The sequence below is a fragment of the Pithys albifrons genome, chromosome 1, assembly GCF_047495875.1.
Source record: "Pithys albifrons albifrons isolate INPA30051 chromosome 1, PitAlb_v1, whole genome shotgun sequence".
Taxonomy (NCBI): Eukaryota; Metazoa; Chordata; class Aves; order Passeriformes; family Thamnophilidae; genus Pithys; species Pithys albifrons.
The window spans coordinates 58,977,994-59,002,364 of NC_092458.1; the positions used below are offsets into that span (position 1 = coordinate 58,977,994).

Consider the following 24,371-nt stretch of genomic DNA (forward strand, 5'->3'; position numbering starts at 1 on the left):
TCTTGGCAGCAAAGGAATGGAAGAGACTGAATGTGAAAACTGAAGCCACCAATTTGGAAACTGGCATGTGTACTGGGCAAATTTGTAATAATTATATTAAGGAATTGTACAGAATTAGTGCATAAACCACATATTGTGAGGAAGAACTTTCTTCCAGGGAGGAAGACATTTCACAGTGGTAAATTGCATCACACAAATATACTGGATTCCTCTGAATAAAAAATTCTGAGAATGAAGGAGAACCGGATTCAGCATGTCTGATGATGTCCAAAGGGCATTGAAGTATCTAAATCTAAAGCGACCTTTTAAGCAATTGAGCAGCAAGTGGATAGAAGGAGAGATTCTTGTGTGAATAATCAGAAAAAAGGGTGGAAAATGATCATTTTTTAGAGTAAAAAGTGGTTGCCAAATGGTGTGTTCCAGAGGTATTTGCTAGGACTTTATTGTTCCACATAATAAAATAATCTAGAAAAGAAGGGGAAAAGTGAGGAGATAAAATTTGAGGATGATATGCAAATACTTCGTAATTCTGCAAAATAGCAAAGATGAGAAGTGACTTTGAAAAACTTCAACAGCACCATGTGAGTATGAATAACAGAGCAATTAAATGACACATGAAATTTAGTGGAGACAGATGCAAAATGATGCACATCAGAAGCTTCCTTGTTCAGCAGTTTTACCTTTATCACTAAGATGGGGAGGCTCTGAGCTTATGATTGCCTCTCAAACCTCAGAGCTCAGGAGCAGAGAAAAAGCCCATGTTACAACACCACTGGATAAATCCAGAGTTTTTTACATTCTGTGCAGCACTGAGCTCCCCTGCTTGGTTGTTACTAACTGTGATAAGGTTTGCAATTAAAAATGACCAAGGTGAGTAACCCTGCTTCCATACACGGAATGCATATGTAGGCTGAGACTCTCATGGTGGGCATGGCAAATCTCAACAAAACTACCTGGAAGGAGTGAATACAAATTGACTGTACTCACATCAAGTTTGGAAATAACAGCAAATCTTTCACCTATGTTAATGCTGGAAAGATGCAGGTTTTCTTCCAAATGCACCATGATTTTCTGTAGAGGCTCAGGGGGAGAAGAAATGAAACCAGTGGGAGATGTGTTCAGAATAAGCAAAGAAAATTGTCCATGCTAAAACCAGTTGCAAGGTAGGAGAATACTAACGGGAAGTAGCTTAAAAGTTTGCCTTGTTCCTGCATTTCACCTCTGCTGTAGACTGGATGCTGTTCTAGGTATAGGCTCATTATGAATCAGCCAAATTTTTCTTTGTATGTAGGAAGGAACAATTTTCTCCTGTCTTTTTTCAATACAAGAAGGAAGTAGTCCAAAGAGAGGTGGCAGCCAGCAGGTTCAATAAAGATGAAAGAATGTGATTTTCATGCAGGTACTTCTAACGTACTTATGTACATATGTCTAATGTATGTGATCTAATTCTGCAGCACTTATTTTCCACAATACAGGCTTATTCAAAGGAGTTCTCTGTAAGATGTTGTCATTGCTATAGGTCAACCTTCACTGAAGAAAAACCCACCAAGGGTTATTAAATCTCCAGACTGTTCTCATGCAACAAATCCTTAAGCAAGAATTGTTGACAGCTGAAAAACTATTCTAGGGAAGCATCACTACATACTTGTTTTTTATTGAACTGCTCCACAGGCATCCTTGATTTGTCCCTGTCACAAGCAGAGTGCCAGGCAAAGTGAGCATCTTGACTGATTTTGTGTGACCTTTCTTGGCATCTGTTTTTCTCTTGCAGTGATGTGAAGAACGTGTGTGTACATCCATAGGTTTGATCTTTCAAAACTTGGTCTTCATGATAAAGCTTTCTTTTTTTTTTTTATTTGACAGTCAGGTGGCAGCAGTATATTGGATATATCAGCTCTTATATTTTTGATACCAGAAAGAGTTTTTTCCCAGGCACACATGAATGGCTGAGATACAAGGCCCATTCTTATTGTATAGCTTATCATTCTGCATGGTTTAAATAAGGCTACTATTGTGCACTACCAAAGGTGGTCAGTGCTTTCTAGCTATAGTCTCTCATGGTGCTGGTGAACACAGCATGGCCACCTGGTCACACAGCAGTGTGTCAGTACATATTTTCCAGCTTTTCACCACTAGTTTGATTTCTTTTTCATTGAATAGTTGCATAAATGGAAACAATATATTTATGTTTCTATGGCTGTGGCCTGCAAACATTGTGTGTTGTACCTCAAGGAAGAGCCAAACATAGTTTGGATGGTATCTTTATAGATGCAAATCCTAGCTGTGGCTAAGATTTCTTGTGCTGAAACAAAGAAAGCTTTAATTTTAAAACATTTAAAATCATGCAAGGTTTGCTACAGCTTGCTATATCATATAGAAAAGAGCCTCTTATGCCCATTTGCAAACCCTTGACATGGTAAAATTGTACTTTCATCTTTTGGATAATTCTAGCACTTTAGTCTTATGAATCCAGTTCTAATTTCAGCAGTACAAGTGATGTATCTGTGCACTAGAGAGATGAAAAACGAAAACCAAAAGCCATCCCTAAAGTGGGAGCATGCAGTTTCCTCAGCCAATTTGCTTACACTAGCAGATGTTTTTCAGGATTGCCTGTCAAAGGGAAGCAGAATTTTCTAGTGTTGTATCTGGTGGATATTGTACCTAATGCTGCTTTGCAGGAATCCAAGCAGGATCTTAGACCTAGGAATTTTGCTTGACAAAGGAGAATGTTGCTGATATGCAGAAACTACTCTGTTACCTACAGAGGTTATAGTGACCATGCTGATTTATTAAAAAAAGAAAGTAAGACATGATACTGTTTTCAAACTAGAAGATTTGATTTATTTGCAAGAACTGTCTTTGATTAGCAGTGAAATGAAAGGTTTAAATTACAATGTAATGATGCTAATACAACATAAGCGCTGATGCAAATTTGCCAGAAGTAATTTAGCTAGCTCATAGGAATTATACTTACTATCGTACTGAATGCTCTTAGGAGATGCCTAGGAAATTAAAGTGTAGAATGGAGCAAATGAAGTGCAAAAGACATATCAGAGGTCTTGTTCTTTGGAGCTTTTCTCAGTGATGTTTCTAGAGACTGCATCATGTAGTTCTATCAAGTCATTATAAGACAAAAAAAGGTAAATTGCTGCCTTGATTTTAAAGCATATTAACCTCATCTTGTTTCCTCTTTATATAAGCCTGTGACTTTCTGTATTAACTTTAGTGTCACAAAATAACCTGGCAAATTTTGAGCATCTCAAGCAGATGTGGTGGGCCTCAGCCCCACTTCTATCTTGTGCATGATTGCAGCAAGAAAGAAAAATTACTGAGAAATGCAAAACATCAGTTTGTCAGTCAGAAACATGATCTACACTGGTAAGAGCTTTCCTTACCCCAGCATGGTGCTACACATCACACAAGTGAGTTAGAGGTCCCAGCAGACTTGGGAGGGGACCTCTGGGTTTACTGGATCTCAGCGCTTTCTGCTTGGCAGGTGATGTTCTGATCATAAGGGAATCAGTTGAACACATGGAAGATTCCTGCAGGAGTGGTGCTTGTCTGATGCATATGAAGGTCTCATCATAGGAAAACACAAGATTCTTGTGACAAAAGCTGTGAGATTTCATTTGAATTGGAAATCTGCTGACAGCCTGCTGTGTGTTTTGTCTCTTATCTCTCAGCCAGGCAAGATGTTGTTAAAACCAGTCTGGCATGTAGAAAGCAAGAGCTGGGAGAGATGTGCTAGGCAAACAGCTTTCACCTAGGAATCCAGGATCAGCCTTGTTGCCAGCAGATGACATGGGAAAGGGATGATTACTGAAGATGTCATCAGTAGGGCAGACTACACAGACTTCCCATAGGAACCACCTCATCTGCCTGGGGATAAGGTGTTTTATGGTGGCACAACACAGATTCAACACCTGAGGGAGCTATGTGGGCAGATGGTTTGGCCAATGTCCCCATTTTAGAGTGGCTTCTGCTTTGCATCCATGAAACATGTTGGTTGAGATTACAAGAAGCCTGGGTAGAGAGGAGGAGTTTCTGTATAGACTGTACTAACACTTAGTCCCCTCATGGTCCCTCCTTGTCCTAAAATTATCTATCCCAAAGCTTCGTGTGCCTGGTTCTGTGAAGAGCCAAGCAAAGCTAATTGTGGCACAGACAGTGAGTGCTGCTGCAGCTAACCAGAGCTAGAAGATACATTTTCATTGTATCATTCTCTTTTGTGAGAAGCAAGTATGAGCTAATGCAGAAGATCTTGGGCAAGAAAAAGCTTTATTACGTATAAAAACTTCTCTATTTTCCGCCTAGTCTATTATGTAAAAAATGAGTCATATTTTTTGACAGTGGCTGATAAGAAAAGTTGTGGCTGAGGGACTGTAAGTACAAAGGGAGGCAGATGGATGGGTGTTGGAACATGCTGAACAAACAGCTTACTTCATTTTGTTTATTCTCTTCTAAATGCTCAGTTGCTGGGTATTGGGAATGTTGCATAAAACTAAAACCATTGTAATTCTCCTCTTGTGGCATGCTCTGGATTTCCAGAGAATTACAGCTTTTGTCTTGTATCAACAGCAACGAAGTGGAAGAAACATCTCTGCCAGACAAAACTGAATTAAATTGTGTGTTTCTCTTTAGTTTCTTCCTGTGGCAAAAGACCAGTTAGCCTCTGCTCAGCTTCTTTGCAATGCACTGAGGACTCTGAAAGCAAAGCATGAGATAGTTTAATCAAGACTGAGTGAGTTATCTCCCTATTTTGCTGTAAAACCCTATGCAAGACTGACTGACTATCATTCAGTTTTGCAATCAGCCATGCCAGGCTGCTCAGACCTTCCAGACTGGTCCCAATCACTACTTTAGCTGGTGACCAAGGTCATCTGATGACAACCAACTGCAAAGACTCAGGCTGAGGTGTCCCTGAGCTTGGTGCCTGAGCACATGTAGGAGGAGAGCATACCCTGGCTTCTTTTGTTTTCTGCAAAGAAACTCAGAGTTTCCAGAATTACAGAATGGGTAATGTTGGAAGGAACCGTGAGTAGGATCATCTGGTCCAATCCCCCTGCTCAAGCAGGATTGTCCCAGAACACATTGCATCCAAGTGGTTCTGGACTACTACCACTGAAGGAAACTCCACAACCTCTCTGGGCAATCTGTACCAGTTCACAGTCCCCTGCACAGTAAAGAAGTTCTTCCTCATGACAGAAAATATCTAAACCTCTTACTTATTATGTTAAAGAATTTTATTTTTCTACTGCTGCCTTTAATTGCTGCATGCTAAATATAAAATCCAAGACTAATAAATCACAGAATCACAGAATGGATGGGATTGGAAGGGACCTCTAGAGATCATGACATCCAACTCCCCTGAGAAAGTATGTTACTCAGGATTGTGTCCAGATGGCTTTTTAATATCTCCAGTGAGGAAGACTCCACAACCTCTCTGGGCAGCCTGTTCCAGTGCTTCATCACATGCACAGTAAAAAATTTCTTCCATCTGTTCAGGTGAAACTTCTGTGCATCAGTTTCTTCCTGTTGCCTCTTGTCCTATTGCTTGACATCACTAAGAAGAGCCTGGGTCCATCCTCTTGACACCCTCCCTTCAAATACATATAGATATTGATGAGGCCCTATTTCAGTCATGTCTTCTCGAGGCTGAACAGGCCCAGATCCCTCAGCCTTACCTTAGAGACATGCTCCAGTCCCCTCAGCATCTTTGTAGCCCTTCACTGGACCCATTCCAGGAGCTCCATGTCTCTCTTGTTCTGAGGAGCCCAGAACTGGACACAGCACTCCAGATGCAGCCTCACTGGGGCTGAGCAGAGGGGCAGGATCATCTCCTGGGGCATACTGGCCTTTCCTAATGCTCCCCAGGATATTACTTGCCTTCTTGGCCACAAGGGCACACTGCTGGCTCATGGACATCCTGTTGTTCACCATGATTTAAATGTCTAAGGTAAAGGACAATGATATCAGCCCAGCATGGCAACTTCCCAGTGTGCATCAGGGTGGGATATGTGGGTTATGGATTCCCCTTAGCACTGAATGATCCCCATCCTGTAATGGTGGAGGACCCGATCACCTCAGAATTTCCCCTTCCCTTTCCCACCCATGTCATCACCACAGTCGGCCCTGCTTAGACAGACTTGTTTTCAGTATCTGCCTGTCAAAGAATTTCACAGAGTCATGTCACAAAAGCATGTAGTTATGTCACAAAAGACGAGCTTAAATGAATTCCCATTTATATCTGGGGGGACACTAGTTGCAAACTATTTATAAACAAAATATGTAATTCAAGAAATTTTCAAGGCTAGAAATTTAAGTTATAAATGGACATTTTTTCCCAGTGTATTTATGGTCCATCACAGATATTTAGATATTTTCCTAAAATTCCAAGTTAAAAAAAAGGACAAAAGGTCATGTTATAATCTTATTCATCTCTGTGTAACTTTATATACAATTTTACAATACAGTTTAAAAAATATCAAGCAGCACACAATAAACCACTTCCCAAAGTCAGCAGAATAGAAAATGTGGCCACTGAGATCTAATTCCACCTGAGTTTTGTCTAAAGAAACATCATTAAATTCAGACCAAGGACAAAAATTTAAACTTACTTTTTCATCAGCTGCAGCCAGTGCCTGGAGGAAGAATTTCCCACATTCATCAGGGAGAGGGAGATCCAAAAGATGAAACCCATCACTCTCAGATGAAAAGAGTGGGGGACTTTTGTCCCACACTTACCCCCATGACTCCCTAAATTCTGGACAACACAATTTGGCCTTCATACTCAACTGCAACTTTTTATGAATTTGAAAAATAAAAATGATTTTTAAAAAGAGTTTCTTAGAGATGATGGGATTAGTGAATGGAGCTGCAGAGAGGCATATTCTGGTCTCTGATAATGTTTTTGCTAACTACTAGTGATGATTACACTGATATAAAGTGCATTTGGTAGTAGCTGGTTATGTGGAAAGACTTGCAGGTTGTATCTTGCAGTGGTGTTGACCCATTGGATATTACATGCAGAGCACTGGCATCTGGTCATTATGATTTTAGAACATTGGGGTTGGATTTTATCCAGCGGCTGGGTCAGAGATATTGTAAAAGAGTCACTAAATAGAGAAGAAAAGAAGCTTGTTTTGCGTTGAGTTTCTGTTTTTACGAAAAGAGAGTTCATCAGAATTCACAGAAATTGCACAACTTTTAGTATGGAGTAAAAAGAGACCAAACCATTGTTGTGTGCATGCATATACATGTACCAACCAAATCTTAAAATAGAGATAACTAGACTAATTGCCAAATCCTTAAAATTCTGCACTTTCATTATCCTACCAGTTTACAATCCTGTAATGTCTAACACACAAACCAGAAATAAAAGAGTTTGCAATTGCAGTCTCTGCAGTTATTCAAAATGTATAACTCAAGCAGAAAGTCACTTCAGCATCGTGGTGATTGGCTCACAGAAATGGCTGCGAAAATAGAGAGAGAGGTTTTGAAATGTACACTACAGGGAGAAGATAGAATATACCTGACATGCTGACAAGCTTGCACATGTTAGATCTGAAATGGTTTTACCTAGCTGAAGGAAAAGGGGGAAAGTTTGGTTTTTTCAGTCACAGTTTTTGAATCTGTCTTATTTAGGTTTTAATCCATAAAGGCACTATTCTTTCCAGTGACTTCAATGCATTTTAGATTAAGGCCTTAGAAACTTTTTTTTTTGCCCTGCTCCAGTTCAGTCTTTTCAGAGTTGAGGATTGGACTGATTATTCTCTTGTAAGAGTATTAATGCTCCAGCTGCCATCAGCTTCACAGCTTTTGAGGACAAGCAATTTTTCCTAAGGCCCACAGCCACCTTTGAAGGGACTGGTAAGAACATTTCCAGTTTTAGTGCTTCATAGTTAAAAAAGAACAGTTTATTTTACTTGAAGACAACATTAGATGTCTTTTTCCATTCCAACTATATAGTAATGTTCCTTTGCTCTCAACAGTACTTTAATGAGGAACTGCAAACAAATAAGAAAGGACCACAGGCAATTAAAAAAGATGTCATTACTAATGTTGCAAAAGAAACAGCTTGAAAACCTTCTATGCTTTTTCTTTCTGAATAATTCCTTTTAACATTGCCCTCTGCTTCTTCTCCCTTCTTCATGCAGCCACGACTTTCATCTTCCCATCCATTCAGCCTTATGGCTGACAGCAGATGAGCTACTAACATTGGGTGCTGCTTTTTTTTTCTGCATTGCACAGGAAATGAATGTTGGCTTGCAATTTTGGTCTCTGGAAGCAGATACATGTTAGTAGGCTAAGGTGCTGTGTTGAAGAGCACAATAATACCTTCTATTCATTTGACAGAACCATTTTTGCCAAAAATCTTTTGGCATGAAAAAACTGGAATTTTGCCACTAGAAATCTGTGCCTGCAGACAGCAAAACACTGACTGGGTGAATGCAAAAAGATGTGTGTTGCCTGCAACACTTCATGTCTCACTCCAGCTCCCCTGGTGTTGGGAATTGCCTTGTCTCCCAAGCACAATCCCTGTCTCTGTGGCACAGCTGAGCTACAGGAGCTGGACTGCAAGTGTACCCATGCTCTGTGGGCTGACTACCTTGGAGGGCTCTGTTGGGCCCTGCAAGCATCCATCCAGACCTGAGTGGGTTTCAGGTACTCACTGCCCCCTCTGCTGAGGTGTGATCAGATGACAGCCTGCCCGGTGAGACTGCAATGATGGAGGGATGCACCAAAAAAGGGTGTAGAGGTGGACCATCCTCAGACAGCATCTCGCCTGACTCTAGGATGGCACAGTATAGCTGTGGGATGAAGTCTTGAACTATGGAACCTGTGACAGTGTGATGTGTATTTGGGATGCCCAAAGTGCCCTATACAGGGAGTGTGGTAGACAGGTTCCTTTACTGGCAATCCCACCAGGTAATACTCAGCTCATAAGGACACTTAAACTAGCTTATAAGAAACTTTAAATGGGGGAAGGAGAGTCTAAATTTTTGCTTCTACTTAGCCTGGAGTTCTTATTTCAGATCCAAAATCTGGCACGTGTGGAGACCTCCTCTGTGGGTAGTACCCCTGTCAGTTTTGGAGGGGATATGTGCTTGTGAGGAAGAGGAAGGAATAGAATGAGTCACTCACTCCAGTTTCTGTCTTGAAACTGGGCTGTCATGGAGCCAAAGATTCAAAAGGGAACAGAAATGGAGGCAGGATGGAGAATAGCTGCAGCCCAGAGGTCAGATTTCACTCTGCTGTGTCCTCAAATATCTGTGCATTTTATGGGACTCAAAATTCTGAAATAATCTAAACTCTTAACGATTGAATATGCGGTATGCATGCAGTATCTTGTGATCAAAGTCTTTGATTCTTCATGATATTCTGAGATGTCTTCTCCAGAATTATCAAAGTTTTTATTAGTAAGAAATGTAATAAACTCTCCTCGGAAGCTGAGTCATAGCGTGAATGTTTCTAAAAAATTCTAAGCAGTCCCTCCAGATCTAGCTCGTCAGGTGCAGGGTGAGTTGGCAGCCAACCTCATTTATTCAAAGCCAGGCTAAAAGCAAAACACAGAATTACTTTATAAAAGGAAGGAAGCAGTGCTCTCCAAAAAGCAGGGGGCTTGAGAAGGTGACTGTGGGAAATTACCCAGGCAATGAAGATATTCATATCACATGGTGAAAGAGATGTTCTCAAAACACCTAGGGAAAATAAAATATAATCAATGTCTTAACCTTTCAGCACGTTTCAGTATCAGTATCTGTATCTGAGAGCAGCCTGCCTATCAGTCCCAGAGTGATTATCACCACATGCCATGTGATGGACTTGTCATCAGACTGCTACTGCAATGCCTAAATTAGTCTCTGCCAGTTGCAGGTAAGAGCCAGACTGAGTTGCTGGGGCATTGCCCAACTGAACACTGAGGCCATAGCTCTTTTTTGGCAGTGACCTTGCTGGCTGAAGCAGTTGCACTCCCTGATGCATGTCAAGGGTCCCTCCTTTGTCCACAAAGCTACTCATGAGATTACTTCTACCCTGCTTCAATCCATATGAGATGTGTGAGAAAATATCTCCAGTATCAGGTGTCTACAATAGTTGCCTCAATGACTGCAGGGTTAGGGAGTGCCCACAAGCCACTCTGCACACAGTCCTTGGCAGACAAGGGAAAAAGCTGAGGCAGTAACCAAAGTGGCCAGTGCAACCATAGCTGGAAGAGGACACCTATCCACAGGCATAGGTACCATGAAAGTAGGCAAAATCTAAGTTAGTCAACAGTGGTCTCAAGAGGGTTCTAATTCACTGTAACACTACACCTTAAAAAGTCACTTGATGTGGATCTCTGTTGAGGAGCTTCTTAAGCTTACTTTGCTCTGTTAATGCAAATGCAAGCAAGGGTCCAAAGCCACCACACAAGGATTTTGTGTTCACTGTGGAGACCAAAGATGTTAATAGACTAGTTCTTAATTAAGCTGGTTTTCTTTGTCCTTTTCAGCCCCATGCTAAAAACAGCCATCCAGAGAGCTGCTAACAAGCTCAGTTACAATCATTTTGCAAAGCACTTTGGGGTGCAGACAACTATAAAAGTGGGTGGTGAGAAAGTTTCTTTTGGAGAAGCCTCATCTGCTTTAGTAAGCAGTCCAGTGTGGACTCCTGACTTGCTACCACTATGAAATACAGCCCAGCAGCCAGAACGTACTTGAAGGTGTCTGGTCCACCTGCATGTTCTGACAGTGCAGAAGAGGAATAATCAAGCTTTCAGACCTATAGTATGTATAGATACCTATTTCACAACTTCAGTGGGCTCACAGCACCCATCTGTGCAGTCAATGCTGCTCCACTGAGAAGTGGTGAAACTTAAAAGGGAGTAAGGCATTCATTTTCTCATGGCCTAACAGAGCTGGGTATTATGTTCCTATCAAAATTCGAGGAAAATTAGTTTCCCAGCTTGGTAAACTCAGCCTTGAACTATGAGCTGAATGATATCACACACCACTTCCCAGAAGTCTGCTTACAATTTTGTTATTCCTGTGATTTCAGCATGAAAAGCCTGGGAAGTGACCCCCAACAAGTATCCTCTCCATTATTCCAAGAACTACATCTGAGATGATTCATGTCAAGATTATGCAGGGATCTCCCATAATAATTTGAGCAACCCTAATAAATGAAAGCACATATGTAGAAATATGGGCCCAAATACAGGAATTCAGAATGCTTCTCAACATGATACTTAGCTCTAGAGCCTCTTTCATTGGGTGAAAGTAATGAAAGAATGCCATGTGATTGCTAGCACCACTCCTTAAGCTGAGAACATTTCTCTTTTAAGAAGACGTAAGAACTTTCAGTCAGGATTTACTTCCCTTTATTACTGCTGGTTGCTTTTCTGTGGTTTCTGCATTTGAGTTTTGCATGAAGTTTTTGTGGTTTGCAAAATCCATTAAAAGGACTGAAGTTTGTGAGGTACAGAAAGCAGAAGAAGGAAATTCTGAGCATACCAGAAGGCACAGGAGCTGAGGTAGGGCAAGATTTCTCTACTTTTTCTGATGTAGATAAAATTGTTGCAATGGTTAATATACAATCTACTTTTCTTTCTTATTATTTGTACTTGGCTTTTTATTTGCCTGAAGCAGTGATTGTTGACTAAACTTCTCTATGACAAAGCTGGTCTTGAGAAATTTTTTTGGCAAAAAAAGGGATAGATTTATGTAACTAGGATTGTTTGCCATATGGAAGATAACAATGAAGTTGTGGGCCTGATTAAGCGAGCCTTGCTTTTTAACTAGATGAAAAATATGTATTTGGCTTGTGGCAATTTTTAAAAACAAAGATGTTAAATGTCAGGCTCCTGATTTTTTTTTTCATTATTGTGCATTTAGAAATAAAATGCCATGTTTTGATTAATTTAATGTTAATTCTAAATATTGCATTCTTTTACAATTACTCTTGGTAATGCTGCTCCTGAAACACAAAGTAAATGCTAGAAAGAAAGCCAGGAGGAACTCTTATAAACATGAGAACTTCTGTTCTTCTTGAAACTGCAGTGGCAAGTGCAAGTGATTTCCTATATAACAGTGATACCACAATTGCCTTCCTGTTTGGGTAATCAACATGAGACATGTGTCTGGGGTCCTCTTCAGGAAAAGGGTTACTGTGATGCAAAGATTCTCTTTTTCTTTCCTGGCATATTTATCACTTAACATAGCAAAGTAGTATATTTTGATTGAACAGCTTGATTTCCCTATTTACCTTTGCATATGCAGAACACCTAATGTAAAGTAAGTCGTTTTGTTGTTCCTCCTGTGAATGTAGTGTTTCAGAGCAGCAGATCTCAGACCAGCAGTTTGGAAACAGAGTTTCATGTTTATACCTTTAGGGACAGTAGAAATTTCATATTTACACCTTTAGCAGCAGCATCCCTTCACCACACATCTTCAAAAGGACCATGCCCTTCTGTCCAGGCATGGCACAGGAACCCACCTCATTCTATGCTGAGATGCCATATGACTTGACTGACTGCCATGAGAATTGGGCAGCCTGGGGCTGCTGACTATTGCCACTTTCACAGTAACATCATTTTGGCAGACAGGATGTAATCTCTGTATTAATATCACTACAGGCATTGGTCTCACATCACCAGCAGGAATTAAAGGTAGTCCAGTGAAGTCAAGTGTAAGAAATGTACTGGCAGCCCAGACTGGGGTCCATCTATCCCAGTATTCGGTCTCTGATGGTGGCAATAGGAGAGGCTGGTTAGAGCCTGATTACTTGCTTAATCACCTTCCAGTGTGCTTTCCCTTTAAATTTCCCCAGCCTTCTGACTGCGTAGGTGCCGGGGAGTACATCCCTGCCCAGCTGTTTGTTTCCCAGGTATTGTCCTTGCATTTGTCTGATCCTTTTTTGACCCTGCCGAGATGCCTGCCTGCACTGCCGGCTGTGGCAGCAAGATCCCAGCACTTCACATTCCTTACTGCACAGAGAAACACCCTCTTTTATCTGATTGAAAGCAAACTCAACCACTCTGCTTAGCACCTCAAGTCCCACTACTGTGGGACCCTATGCATAACAGTTCGCATTCACATTATCCACCACCTTCATGACTCTCTAAACTTCTACCACATCCTTCTTCATCCTCCTCCTTTCCATATAAAAGAGTCTTAGGCTTTTTAGCCCTTGCTTTGTCTCCTCAATCATTTCACTTGTCCCTTTCTACACCTTATCCAATTCCATAATCTCTGTTTTGAATGTAGAGACAAGAATTGTTTACTATGGGGTTTCAAGAAGATTTTATACAAGGTGATACCCTACTTTGTTCTCCATAGCCTTCTTGATGGTGCCTCTCATTTTGATGACAGTTTTGATTGCTTCTGCTGCTGTAGTAGCCAAGACAGACTTCAGTAAACAGTCAGTGATGCCAGTGCCAAGTGCCCTTTCCTGAATGTAACAACCAGATTAGAATTCATTTAATTAGGGACAATTTAGATTTTTTTTTCCTAGCCTGCATCACCTTACTTTAATACACTGCCAACCTGGATAACTGTCATCTCCAGGTTATTGATGAAGACACAGACTAAATCTAGTCTGAGTACCAAACCCTAGAGGGCTCTATTTCTGATTGATTAAGCCCCACACTTTGCTTCCTACACTTCAACCAGCTTTCAGCCAACAAAAGAACATGCCTTCCAGCTCTCTGACATCTCAGTTACTGAAGAAACCCGTGGTGCAGAGCTATGTCACAGGCTTTGACAAACACAACTGTATAAATGCACACATATCATAAAATCATAGAATGGTTTGGGTGAGAAGGGATCTTAAAGATTATCTAGTTCCAACTTCCCTGCCGTGGGCAGAGACATCTTCCACTAGACGAGGTTGCTCAAAACCCCCTCCAACTTGGCCTTGAACACTTCCAGGGATTCCATTTCCGCTTATCCTGTCACTACATGCTCTTGTGAAAAGTTCCTCTCCAGAGCTCTTCTAGGGCCCCTTTAGGTACTGGAAGGTTGCTCTAAGGTCCCCCTGGAGCCTTGTCTTCTCCAGGCTGAACAGCTCCACCCCCCCTCAGCCTGTCTTTATAGGAGACGTTCTCCAGCCCCCTGATCATCTTCATGGCCCTCCTCTGGACCCACTCCAGGAGGTGTTGGGAGTTTCAGAGCTGAAGGCAGTACTCAGGTAGGGTTTCAGAAGAGGAGAGTGGAGGGGGAAAACCACTTTTCTCAGCCATATATAAAAATCCATATATACATGTGAAATGACCACTAGGTCCTCTTCATGAATCATCATCACAGTGGGTGAGTGAAACAGGATCTCCCTTTTCAGAAGACATAACTCTTTCCCAGCAGACTGGCATTTCATTGAGCTCAGTGCCTTCATTCTTCATCACAGACTCCCCCAAAATGTACCAAAGGTGGAAATCGGTCTCAGCAGGTGGTAGGTCCCAGCAGTGAGACAACCAGCTCATGGTCCTTGAGGTGCCTTCTCAAGGCCTTCTTGTAAATGAGAGCTGCACTGGTGACACATCAGTGCCCGGGCACAGCGCCTGATTGTAATGGTGGGTTATGTGCCTTGGCCAGCAGTCCCACAGTTGAGATCCTTAGGGATAATCACAGGAATGCCATCTGGTCCTGATTACTTATTGGCATCTCTTATCTGGTTGGTTTAATACTTCCTATGCACATCTGTTGAGTGGAGCCGGCTCCTTTGACTTGTTTGCTGCATTAGGCATGAAAATACCCCAACATCCTTGCAAGCAAGAGTGAATTCATGGAGTTTTTCTGCTATGACCTTGTTGTTCCTAAAAGATCGTCTGCCACAAAGAAGCCCTACCAATTCCCAAGCTGTCTTTCCTCTTTTAGTGGGTTTACAAAACTTACTGTTAGCCAGAACATCCTTCACCAGATGTTCTTCACTTTCTTTTTTCTTTGATACTCTTAGTTTCCTCTCCATATTTGATCTGCCATAATACAGACTTGCCTGTTGTCCTCATCTGGACAAGCTTTCTGCTTCCTAAATGGAGATCTTCTCCTTATAACAGTCTTGCTAACTTTTCTACTGATAGACATTGGGCTCAGTATTTAGTAAAATGTCTCTTTCTTTCGGAATGTAGGCTTCTAACACAGATTTTGTTGAATTTTCTGTTTGTTGTTCTAAACAGCCCCCAAAATTATGTGGGCTTTTTCCTTTGTGGCTGCTTCTCTGTCCCACAATGCTGCTGAACCTTGCCTTACTGTGATTGCCAGTCCAGGGCTGCCTCCACCCAAAACCTGCTTGAACTAGGAACTGTGCAGCTCTAAAGATCAAATGTAGAATAGCATCTTGTGTTGTGGATTTGTTTGCACAACTAATTATTCTAGGAATCAGACAGTTGTTGCATATGGACATGCTATCTCATTCTGCTGCAGCTTTGCATTTTTATAAACACCCTAAATCTCCTGATATTGCTACCTGCTTTCATCTCCCTACCCTCACTTAATGTTTTCTGGTAACTATCATAATCATGATAAGGAGTTCAGTACTGCATTCCTAATACTATGATTTTATTATTGGAGTATGTAATGTCTGCCTACAGGAACTCTGTAGTGTTTCTTTTTAGTGATAATATTTTGATACTTTTGCCAGTTATATTGTCCCTCATGCACAGTGCCACGCCTCCACCTGTGCATCCTACACTATCATTACCATAAAGCTGGTAGCACAGCAACACAGGCTCCCACTGATTATCTTTTCTCCTGCAGGTCTCTTAGGTTTCCCTTGCACCATGGTTGCAATCTTATGCCAAGCCTGACTGCACTCCTGTATCTTTTTTGGCTTCGAGCATCAGTACAGAATTTCCTGTAAGGTTTATTTTTTATCAGATATTCCATATAGCATGTGCCAGCCAACTGGATTTGTGGGCAGTTGGAGTTGCCTTCCCTACTTACTGCAGTTGGGCTTTATTCCTCTCTTGGCCTTGGTTGTGAGTTCACTGTCCTCTCAAGTCTTGCCAGTTCCGCCCTTTGCCCTCCTATGCCCTCACCCCTCCTGTTGCTTTTGACTAAATACTCCTCTGCAAACCTTTCAGTCTGCAGGCACCAGCAACCTCAATCTATATCAGGTACACTGTAGTCTCTCATTCCTATATCACTTGCCTGTGTTCCCTCAGTCCCTCACACACTTAAATTTCTACTCTCTACTGACTTATCCATGCACCGAAATGCTGGATCTGAGCTAAGCTCCTCTCTTGCCCCATAGCTGAGCCCCCGAAGATGGCACCTTCATTCCTGGTGCCCACAATGACCACAGCCACCAACAGCTCCTCTCTCACACTCCTGAGGGATCTGCACAGATAACCCAGAAGGTCCTTGGGCAGATCTGCTCCTTCCAAGCTCCTGGTGAGCCACTCTTGCTAAGAGACAGCCAGCCTCATCCCTCCATGTTCCCAGCCCTCACGCACACACAACGCCTGCGCTGACAAGGCAGACACACATCACACCCCAGGCTGATAGACTGCTACCTGCATCCTGAGCTTAAAATATGATGGTTTGGGGTATTTTTATTAGTTTAGTATCTCCTTCATTTAAACAAATCCCCTCTTACTTTTGCTCTATCAGTCTCTCCACCTGGCTAGCACACCTATCCATTTGTTAAGGGTGTAAGATTCACCTTAGGCAAGGAATGTCTTTCTGTTTCCACCTTACCTTAAATCGTACACAAGCCAGGCTAAGATAAAAGGCAAAACATATCTTCATAATAAATATATATAAATTATAGATATATATAATTTTTAATAAAAGATAAATATTCATTTATAAAATCCTTACCAATCAAGCTGCAAATATTTTTAAAAGACTTCACAGATGCAAAGAAAAGACAAAAACCCACCCAAACTCTACATCAATTCCACTTATGAAGCAGTTATTTCAAAAAAGGCTCCCTTTTTCTTGCTCAGCTTATGTTCTCTCTCTCCTGCCAGGGAGGTTGTCAAAGCCTTAGGACATGTGTCAGCTGATGCTATTTGATATCTTCCATCAGGGAAACTCATATATAAAAAAAGCCTCTGGGTAGAGAATTTCCATCACAGAAGTCTTACAGTACCGCTTAAGAGAGAGTTGCATTTCAGATTGTCCTTTTCTCTCCTTTTTTTTTGCCTCAAAAGACTGTTAGATCTTACTGCAAATCTCCCTTCTTCTGGGGAACCTCAATCTATATTGAGGTCCAGTCTCTCATCCTCAACCCACCCTGTTTATTCCTGACCCAGGAGACTGTCTGGACACTCCTGCTGGTAGCAAAGTTTATTGCCTGTCCTTAGGTATGTCACTCTTTCTATTTGCCTAGGAGCCATTTCCTAACCTTAGCTGGCTAATAACAGTTCTTGGATTCAAGGAGGGGGAAAATTCTCCCCATCTCCAATGTGGTTGCTTGAGGCAGCTCTGTATGAAATATATAGTTCAATTCACCTTTCTTTCTACATTCATCTGTGTGTTAAAACACTAATAGGAGTGTCTATTGTATGGGTTGTTTGATGGTCTTCTACTGAGTACAGGCACCATGGTGATTAAGAGCTTTCAGTTGACTGGTCTCCAATCTCTTTCTCTTGGGCAACCTATAACAGCTTGAAACTTTTGTTTGGATAACTTGGAGATGAGTCTGATTACTGACTTTCTTGCCAGGTTCAATGATACTGAATTTTCTCTGTTGCACATGCACATCTACTTTTAGTCTAGGTCTTGATATGGAAAGAGAATTGAGCATTTGTTCAGTTAAAGCACAAAATAGCTGTAATGGTAGTTGTTAGCTGGATGCTGTCATATGAAGAGCCTGAGCAAAGTGCCTCAGGCTTGTGCTTGTATTGTGCTCTCCAGGATGCAGGGACCCATGGGGTTTTTGCCAACTGGATTTGCATTGCCCTAATCTTATGCTTCATCAAATAGCACAGGACCTGCTCTACCTCACACCTTTCACGCACAACAGGAATGTTTCAACACATGGCAGATCCTTTCACTAATATTTCTTCTCTTTTGGGGTTTCTAAAGGCAAGGATGCTAGGACCATAGGAAAGCAGAGTCAGAAGGGCTCTTCCCTTTGTAGAACCTTGGGGTGCAATGTTTCCATGCAAAATGGGGAGATCAGATTCAGCTAGGAGTAAAGCTGATCTTTGATCCCACACAGAAAACAACTATTTAAGACAGTTGTTGTGTACAGAAAACCAAACCCATTAAAAGTCCTCTGCTGGCAAAAGATTTTTTTTTTTAGGAAAAGTATTGTCCCTCTCTCCTCTGTGAGAAAAGAGGAGCTCAAATGAGGAGGAGATTTCCTGTAGGGGCACATGTTTGCTCCATTGAGGGCTTTGCTGAGCCAAAATACCCATTAAGAGCCTAGCCTAGCATTGTGCTTCCCACACTCCCCCTCTCAGTGAGGCTGTGTAAAAGCCAAACGCTGAGGCATAACTGGTTGCTGTATTAAGTGATTCAGAAAGACTGAGACAACACTTTGAAGATACCATGGGTTGCTCTGAACACAGGCCAGACTCCCACACTATGGCTTGAGTTTGCAAATTAGCTCCCATTTATAGCTCACTGGGAATACCACACTGGGTAACTGGGAATCTGGAGCACCCAAATCTAGAGTCCACTTTTACCCTCAAGGCAACTCCACCTGTGCAAATAATTTATTTTCAAATTGTGAAGCCACTGAGGTTCAGAATAAGAGATATGTACTGTGGACACATTATCACTCTCACTGAGGTGAATTAAAAGCTTTTTTTCATGCATCTAGAAATGCCATGTAGTTGTGGGTTTTAGGCTAAAATTTTCCATGCCTCATCTTCAGAATATGTTGCTAGGTGCAAAGAGGGAATTGCTCCCACTATCAAACAAGCAACATTACTGAAACCTTCCTTTGAAAATACTACTAGCTGCTCAACAGCTCAGAGAAGAAACCAAGAGTTTGGCAAAGAAATAGACACTAATGAGAAAAAAATATTTAGAGTTTTTCAGTGATGAGTGGTTTTGATTTGATTGAATTATAGCCTCATAGAAGGAAAAATGCCACTCTCTGTGCACACAGCCCATTTTCTCAGAGGCCATTTTCATTAAGGCTACAAGTGTGGGCTGCTCTGGAAGCTGCAGTGTGTGCAGATGACTGTCTGGTGCAGAGCTGTTTAGCACAGAAGTTGAGGGAGTGGTAAATGAAGCAAAGGCTCCACAAAGAAAAGACATAGAAAGCCATCAGAAGGTAACAAGGAAGAGGAAATACAGTGCAAGGAGGAGGGAGTTAGAAAAGGAACAATGCATAACTACCACAATATTTGCACAGTGTTTAATGGCCTTAATTTATACATCTATCAATATACCTCTGGTATTGGACAGGAAATGCTGCCAAAAGCATACCAGAAAAAAATCACTGGTTCCAATGGGCAAATTCGGTTCTTTTGTCTTTCCATTCTAATTTGAATTAGTGGATAGTGATTTCTTTTCTGATCAGGTTTTGATGTTTCCATGGTAGGTGACTGGGGACTCAAAACCTCCCTACCACAAAATGGCTCACTGCAAGCTGGTTTGTTTTGCACAGCAAGGATCAGAGACTTGTGGTTAAGACACACACATTGCACTCACCTCTAAAAGGCATCACTTTCATAGGCTGAGACAACAACCAGCGGCTGTAAAACTGAAACTGTTTGGGGCTGACCTGGGGCTTTGTGCCTTTAGATGTGTATTTACTGGCACAAAACAAGTAATTACTCATTAACCCTTTCTTGCCACTGTCACCTGCATCTTGCAATGTCTGCCCTCAGTGAAGTAGTCCCAAATAGCCAAACTCCCTGCCAAGCCTGTAACCCAGCACTCACACCATTTCTTTTCACTTTGGCAGAAAAATGGAGAGCCTGGCTCAGACTGTGAATATTTCCAAGATGGCACTAGATGACAACTTCACTAACAGCTCCTTCAACAGTTCGATTGATGGCTTCAAACAAGTAATTTATCCCATCATGTATCTCTTTATCTTCTTCCCGGGGGCTGTTGGAAATGGCCTCTCAATTTATGTTTTCTTCCAGCCTTCGCAGAGAACCTCAGTAAATATTTACATGCAGAATTTGGCTATTTCAGACCTCATGTTTGTGACCACTTTGCCATTTCGGGCCACGTATTTTCTATTGGGATCACAGTGGATATTTGGTGATATCACTTGCAGGATCATGACTTACACTTTGTATGTGAATATGTACTGCAGCATTTATTTTCTCACCGTGCTCAGCATGGTTCGTTTCATAGCCATCGTCTACCCATTCAAATACGGAAAAGTAACCAACACAAAGCCTGCCAGAATAATTTGTGCAGTCATATGGGTCTTTGTGCTGGCAGCCTCCAGCCCCATGTTAAACAAGACAGTTGCTGGATACAACAATGCAGTCAAGTGCTTGGACCTCCACCCCTCAAGCACACCCAAGCTCATCATGATGAACAGCTTTGTCCTTGTCGTGGGCTTCATTCTGCCATTTTGCACAATTGTTTTCTGCTATGTCTTTGCAGTCAGAGCATTGCTCAAGTCCAGGACTCTACAGAACAAGAGGGTGGTCTGTCACAAGAAGGCACTGTTAACTATCATCATTTCTCTCATCCTCTTCCTCCTCTGTTTCCTGCCATATCACATACTGCGAACTGTCCACCTGGTGTACAGCAGCTACAGCCAGGCCAACCAGCCCGTGCACAAAGCACTGGTGGTCACCCTGTGCCTTGCTGCCATGAACAGCTGCCTCGATCCCATCCTCTATTACTTTGCTGCTGAAAATTTCCAAGCAAAAATCAGAAGTTTGTGTTGCAGGTAGAATTGCAAAACAATATATATATGTAGTTCTGACAGGATACCTAGACTGCATTCGTACTGTTCAATGATAGAGGCTGTGTGGTTTGCTGCTATCCACTAAGCAGCTCTTAGTGTCAGGCATCTGTGGATCAAAAGTTTCTGGGAGAGAACTCTTTGGAGATCCCAAAACTGAGTCAGGATGATCAGAGATCAGATGCCTGGGTGTGATCCCTGGTCATCTTCTGTTTTTCAGTGTATAGATATGACCCTGAGATTAGCTCAGTTGGTTATAACTTGGTTGTAAATAATGCCAACGTCATGGGTTCAATCCCCTATGTGGGCCATTGACTTAAAAGTTGGACTCCATGATCTCCGTGTCATCTCTGGTGTTCACTCTCCTCAGGACATGGGATTGAAAGGAAATTGCCTTGCTACCAGAATCTTTTTATTTTGTTTCATAATACTCAACCAGTGACTCAAGGGAAACCGCTCACCTGATCACTCAGTGCCTGTGTCTGAATCTCTCTGTCCTCCATTTCCAGGTGTGTGCAGGAGTGCCTGGTTCAGATGCTGTGATTTCTAACAGATTCACAGCACGCTGTCAGTTCCCCTTGCAAACACTGGCAAAAGGTTTACAGAAAAGAAATGTAAAACCTCACCAATGCTTTCTGCTGAGGCTGACTTAAAAAGCAGGTGGAGAGACAAACAGGACCCAGTTCAGGCATGCTCAGGCTGCTCAGAAGGCACTAAAATTTCTAAGTTTTCCACCATTCAGGCACAAAGGTATTTTGCTTAACATTTCACTGATTGTCAAGCAAGAGAATGATTTCAAGGAAATGGCTTCAGCATGGAGTGTTGTGAGTAAGGTGACTGCTGGAAGCGAGGGCAGGATGTGGGCACCCAGAGTTCCAGGCTTTACCCTGCAGCTCTTCACATCTGCGCTGATTGCTTCAAGGTCATTGCAATACTTGTTTTTATGCCCCGTATTGCCAGTGCTTTTCTGAAAGCTGAGGCTCAGCAGCTCAATTTCCATGCAGAGATCCAAAGGCAAACTTTTAAAATTCTTTTGGCCCAAATATGTTGTTAGGGAGTGGTTTCCTCTGCACAGGTAAGCCAGTCTGACAACAAACTATTGCCAAAAATATCCCTAATTCCTCATCTCCTGCTTCGTCTAAGAAGAAAACGGATCTCTTTCCTCATAGGATTAAACTCCGGTTGTTTTGAACTCCCTGACATTAAACATGAACGAATGAAACAGGGAAGAACTAAGACAGGAACAGGAGGAAGAATGGGCAGCAGAGAAGGGGTAGGAGAGCTGTTTTAGAAAGCAACAGGAAGCTACACCTATGTTTGCAAAATCTCATCAAACTGCCGCTTGTATTTTTAAGTCTCTGAATATTTTCTAAATATATTTGCTAAAATTCAGACCTAAGTGAAAATAGACTACAAACTCAGTTTGACCATATTTAGATTTTGTTTTTAATTACATCATGTCTTACTAAAGACAGACAAGAAATTTAGTCATATTTTCCAGGAAAGCAACTGGTCTCATATGAAACCTAGCAAAAATGCTGAAAGCCTTCCCTGCCTGTGAAATTTACCCAAAGAAAGGTTTCTATCAGTGAAGTACTTTTCAATGCTCTGAACTTTTTCTGGAGAAAGCACTCTGTAAACTGAATATTACTGCTCTCAAACAGAAATAGCAGCAAGCTCTTTTCAGCTCTGAAATATGTAGAAAACAAATAATTGCTGCTCAGGTGGAAAACTACTTGGCAAATCACTGGGAAAGGTACATTTTTCTTGGCTATCTAAGGATTGTGTTCAATCCATTTCAGTCACTTGATGCTGCCTTTGATGTAAGCACAGAGTTTTATCATGTCTTCACTGAAGTTCATGGTTCAAATCCTAATTTGAATAATGCAGCAGCATACCTGAGAGCTGACCTGATGGTGCCATGTGAATTCCTGCAGTGCTTGAACCCATGCTATTGATGAAAAAGTGAATATTAACACTGGTTTGCAGTGTGAATGTGATCGAGGTAGTAACCTGTGCAGATAGAGAAGACACATAATTACAAGAAAGAGGCAAACTCTTTCCGTGGTTTTCACCTGTCAGGAGCAGACCTGAGTAGTAACAAGTGACAAGCTTGAAGCCTCTCATGAGATACTATAAACTTTAAATACTGCAAGGGAATGGAAGAATTGTCCACAGTCTAGTACCAAAGTGGTTTTGTTTGTATCTGTCCATTGCACCCTATTATCTGATAATTTTGCACCTAGAGGATATATGTATCTCACCCATGAGATCACTTTTTTTTGTATTGATCATGCTATAACTTTGCTGGCAATTGAATTAACTGTCAGATCTGAGTTTTAATAAACTAGATTTACTAGTGGCTGAAGATACGTTTTTTATTGATTGCATGGCTGACAAGGAATCTGCTCAGTGTGCAGGGGGAAAATACAAAGAAACAGATATTGAGTTTCTATAAGTGGGCCATCATTTCACAAGAGAGAAATGTCTTTGGTGGTGTGAGAACATCCTACTGCCTTATTCACATTGCTAACAAAATAGTGGGGAGCATCAGTCAAAATCTGAGGTGCAGATGTAGCAAGAGATTTTTAAAAAATATGATTTACTTACAAAAGGATTCAAGACCATCTGTTGTAGTTTGGGATTATTATGTAAATTCTCTACCCTGCCGCTAACTGCCCATGCCAGCAGTTAACAAAAGAAGTAGTTACTGCTGATCACTTGGATGGGGGCAGGTTTGTCTCTTTTGTTTTTGGGGACATCTTTTTTTTTCCTTAGCTCGGCGGAACGCAGGAGCGGTGGCTGCCGAGGAGGGAACCTGCTCTGCTGGCACTGCTGGGGCTTCTGGCTGAGACGCTGTTTTTGTCCTCACTGCGGCTGTTTCTCCTGGTTCCTGCATCTGGGATCCCGGCCTCTGTTCCAGTCTCACCACCGCCTGCACCGTCACGGCCTGCCCGCCCCAGCTGGGACAGTGACCCGGGAGAGAGAAGTTTGCAGCTGCTTTTGCAGGACACGGGGTGGTTCCCCACTTTCAGCTTTCTTTTTCCTTCATCTGGGACAAGAGACACAGAGTTCATCTGGGAGCTCACCACTCGTCTGTCTCGCTGGAGAGGAACTGGGAACTACTGGGAACTCACTCCGCAGCCAGCCGGACTGTGACATTTGACACTGCTTAAGTATAACTTTCCTCCTGGAGGAAAACCTGCTGGGTTTTGTTGTTTTTTTTTCTTTCTCTTGTGGTGTTGGGGAAGCGGTTTGCACTAGTCTGTTTATATATAGCAGTTAAGAACAGTTATCCTTCTTGTATTAAATTCCTTTTTTTTCCTTAAATTTTATAAAGAGTGGCGTGATTATTGTGGAGAAGGCCCCCTCCCCGGCTTGTGGGTAAACATTTTGGGGTTTTTTCCCCTCAAACCAAGACACCATCCTTGTTAGGGTTTGCCTTATGAAGCTTTAACAACACTTATATAACATGCTGTGTTCTCACTTGCTGTCATTTCTCCATTTGGTATTCTTGCATGTCTCTGCTCACAGTGCTAAACACAGGGTCCTTTCACTGTGAA

The 24,371-nt window shown here is 41.9% G+C and overlaps 1 protein-coding gene across 3 annotated transcripts in view; it reads left to right on the forward strand.

Moving 5' to 3' along the window:
* The window catches only part of CYSLTR2 (cysteinyl leukotriene receptor 2), a 58,828-nt gene extending 34,696 nt beyond the window's left edge, over positions 1-24,132 (forward strand). Inside the window, exons 2-3 of one of the 3 annotated variants that reach the window (XM_071570809.1) lie at positions 19,843-19,945; positions 23,587-24,132. In XM_071570809.1, the coding sequence (XP_071426910.1) occupies positions 19,847-19,945; positions 23,587-23,967 (480 nt within the window). In that variant the 5' untranslated portion in view covers positions 19,843-19,846 and the 3' untranslated portion in view covers positions 23,968-24,132. Of the gene's footprint in view, positions 1-11,335; positions 11,513-19,842; positions 21,782-23,586 lie in introns of those variants that run through there. The other 2 variants (XM_071570800.1, XM_071570793.1) reach the window with 2 other exon arrangements.
* The last annotated feature ends 239 nt before the right edge of the window (positions 24,133-24,371 follow it).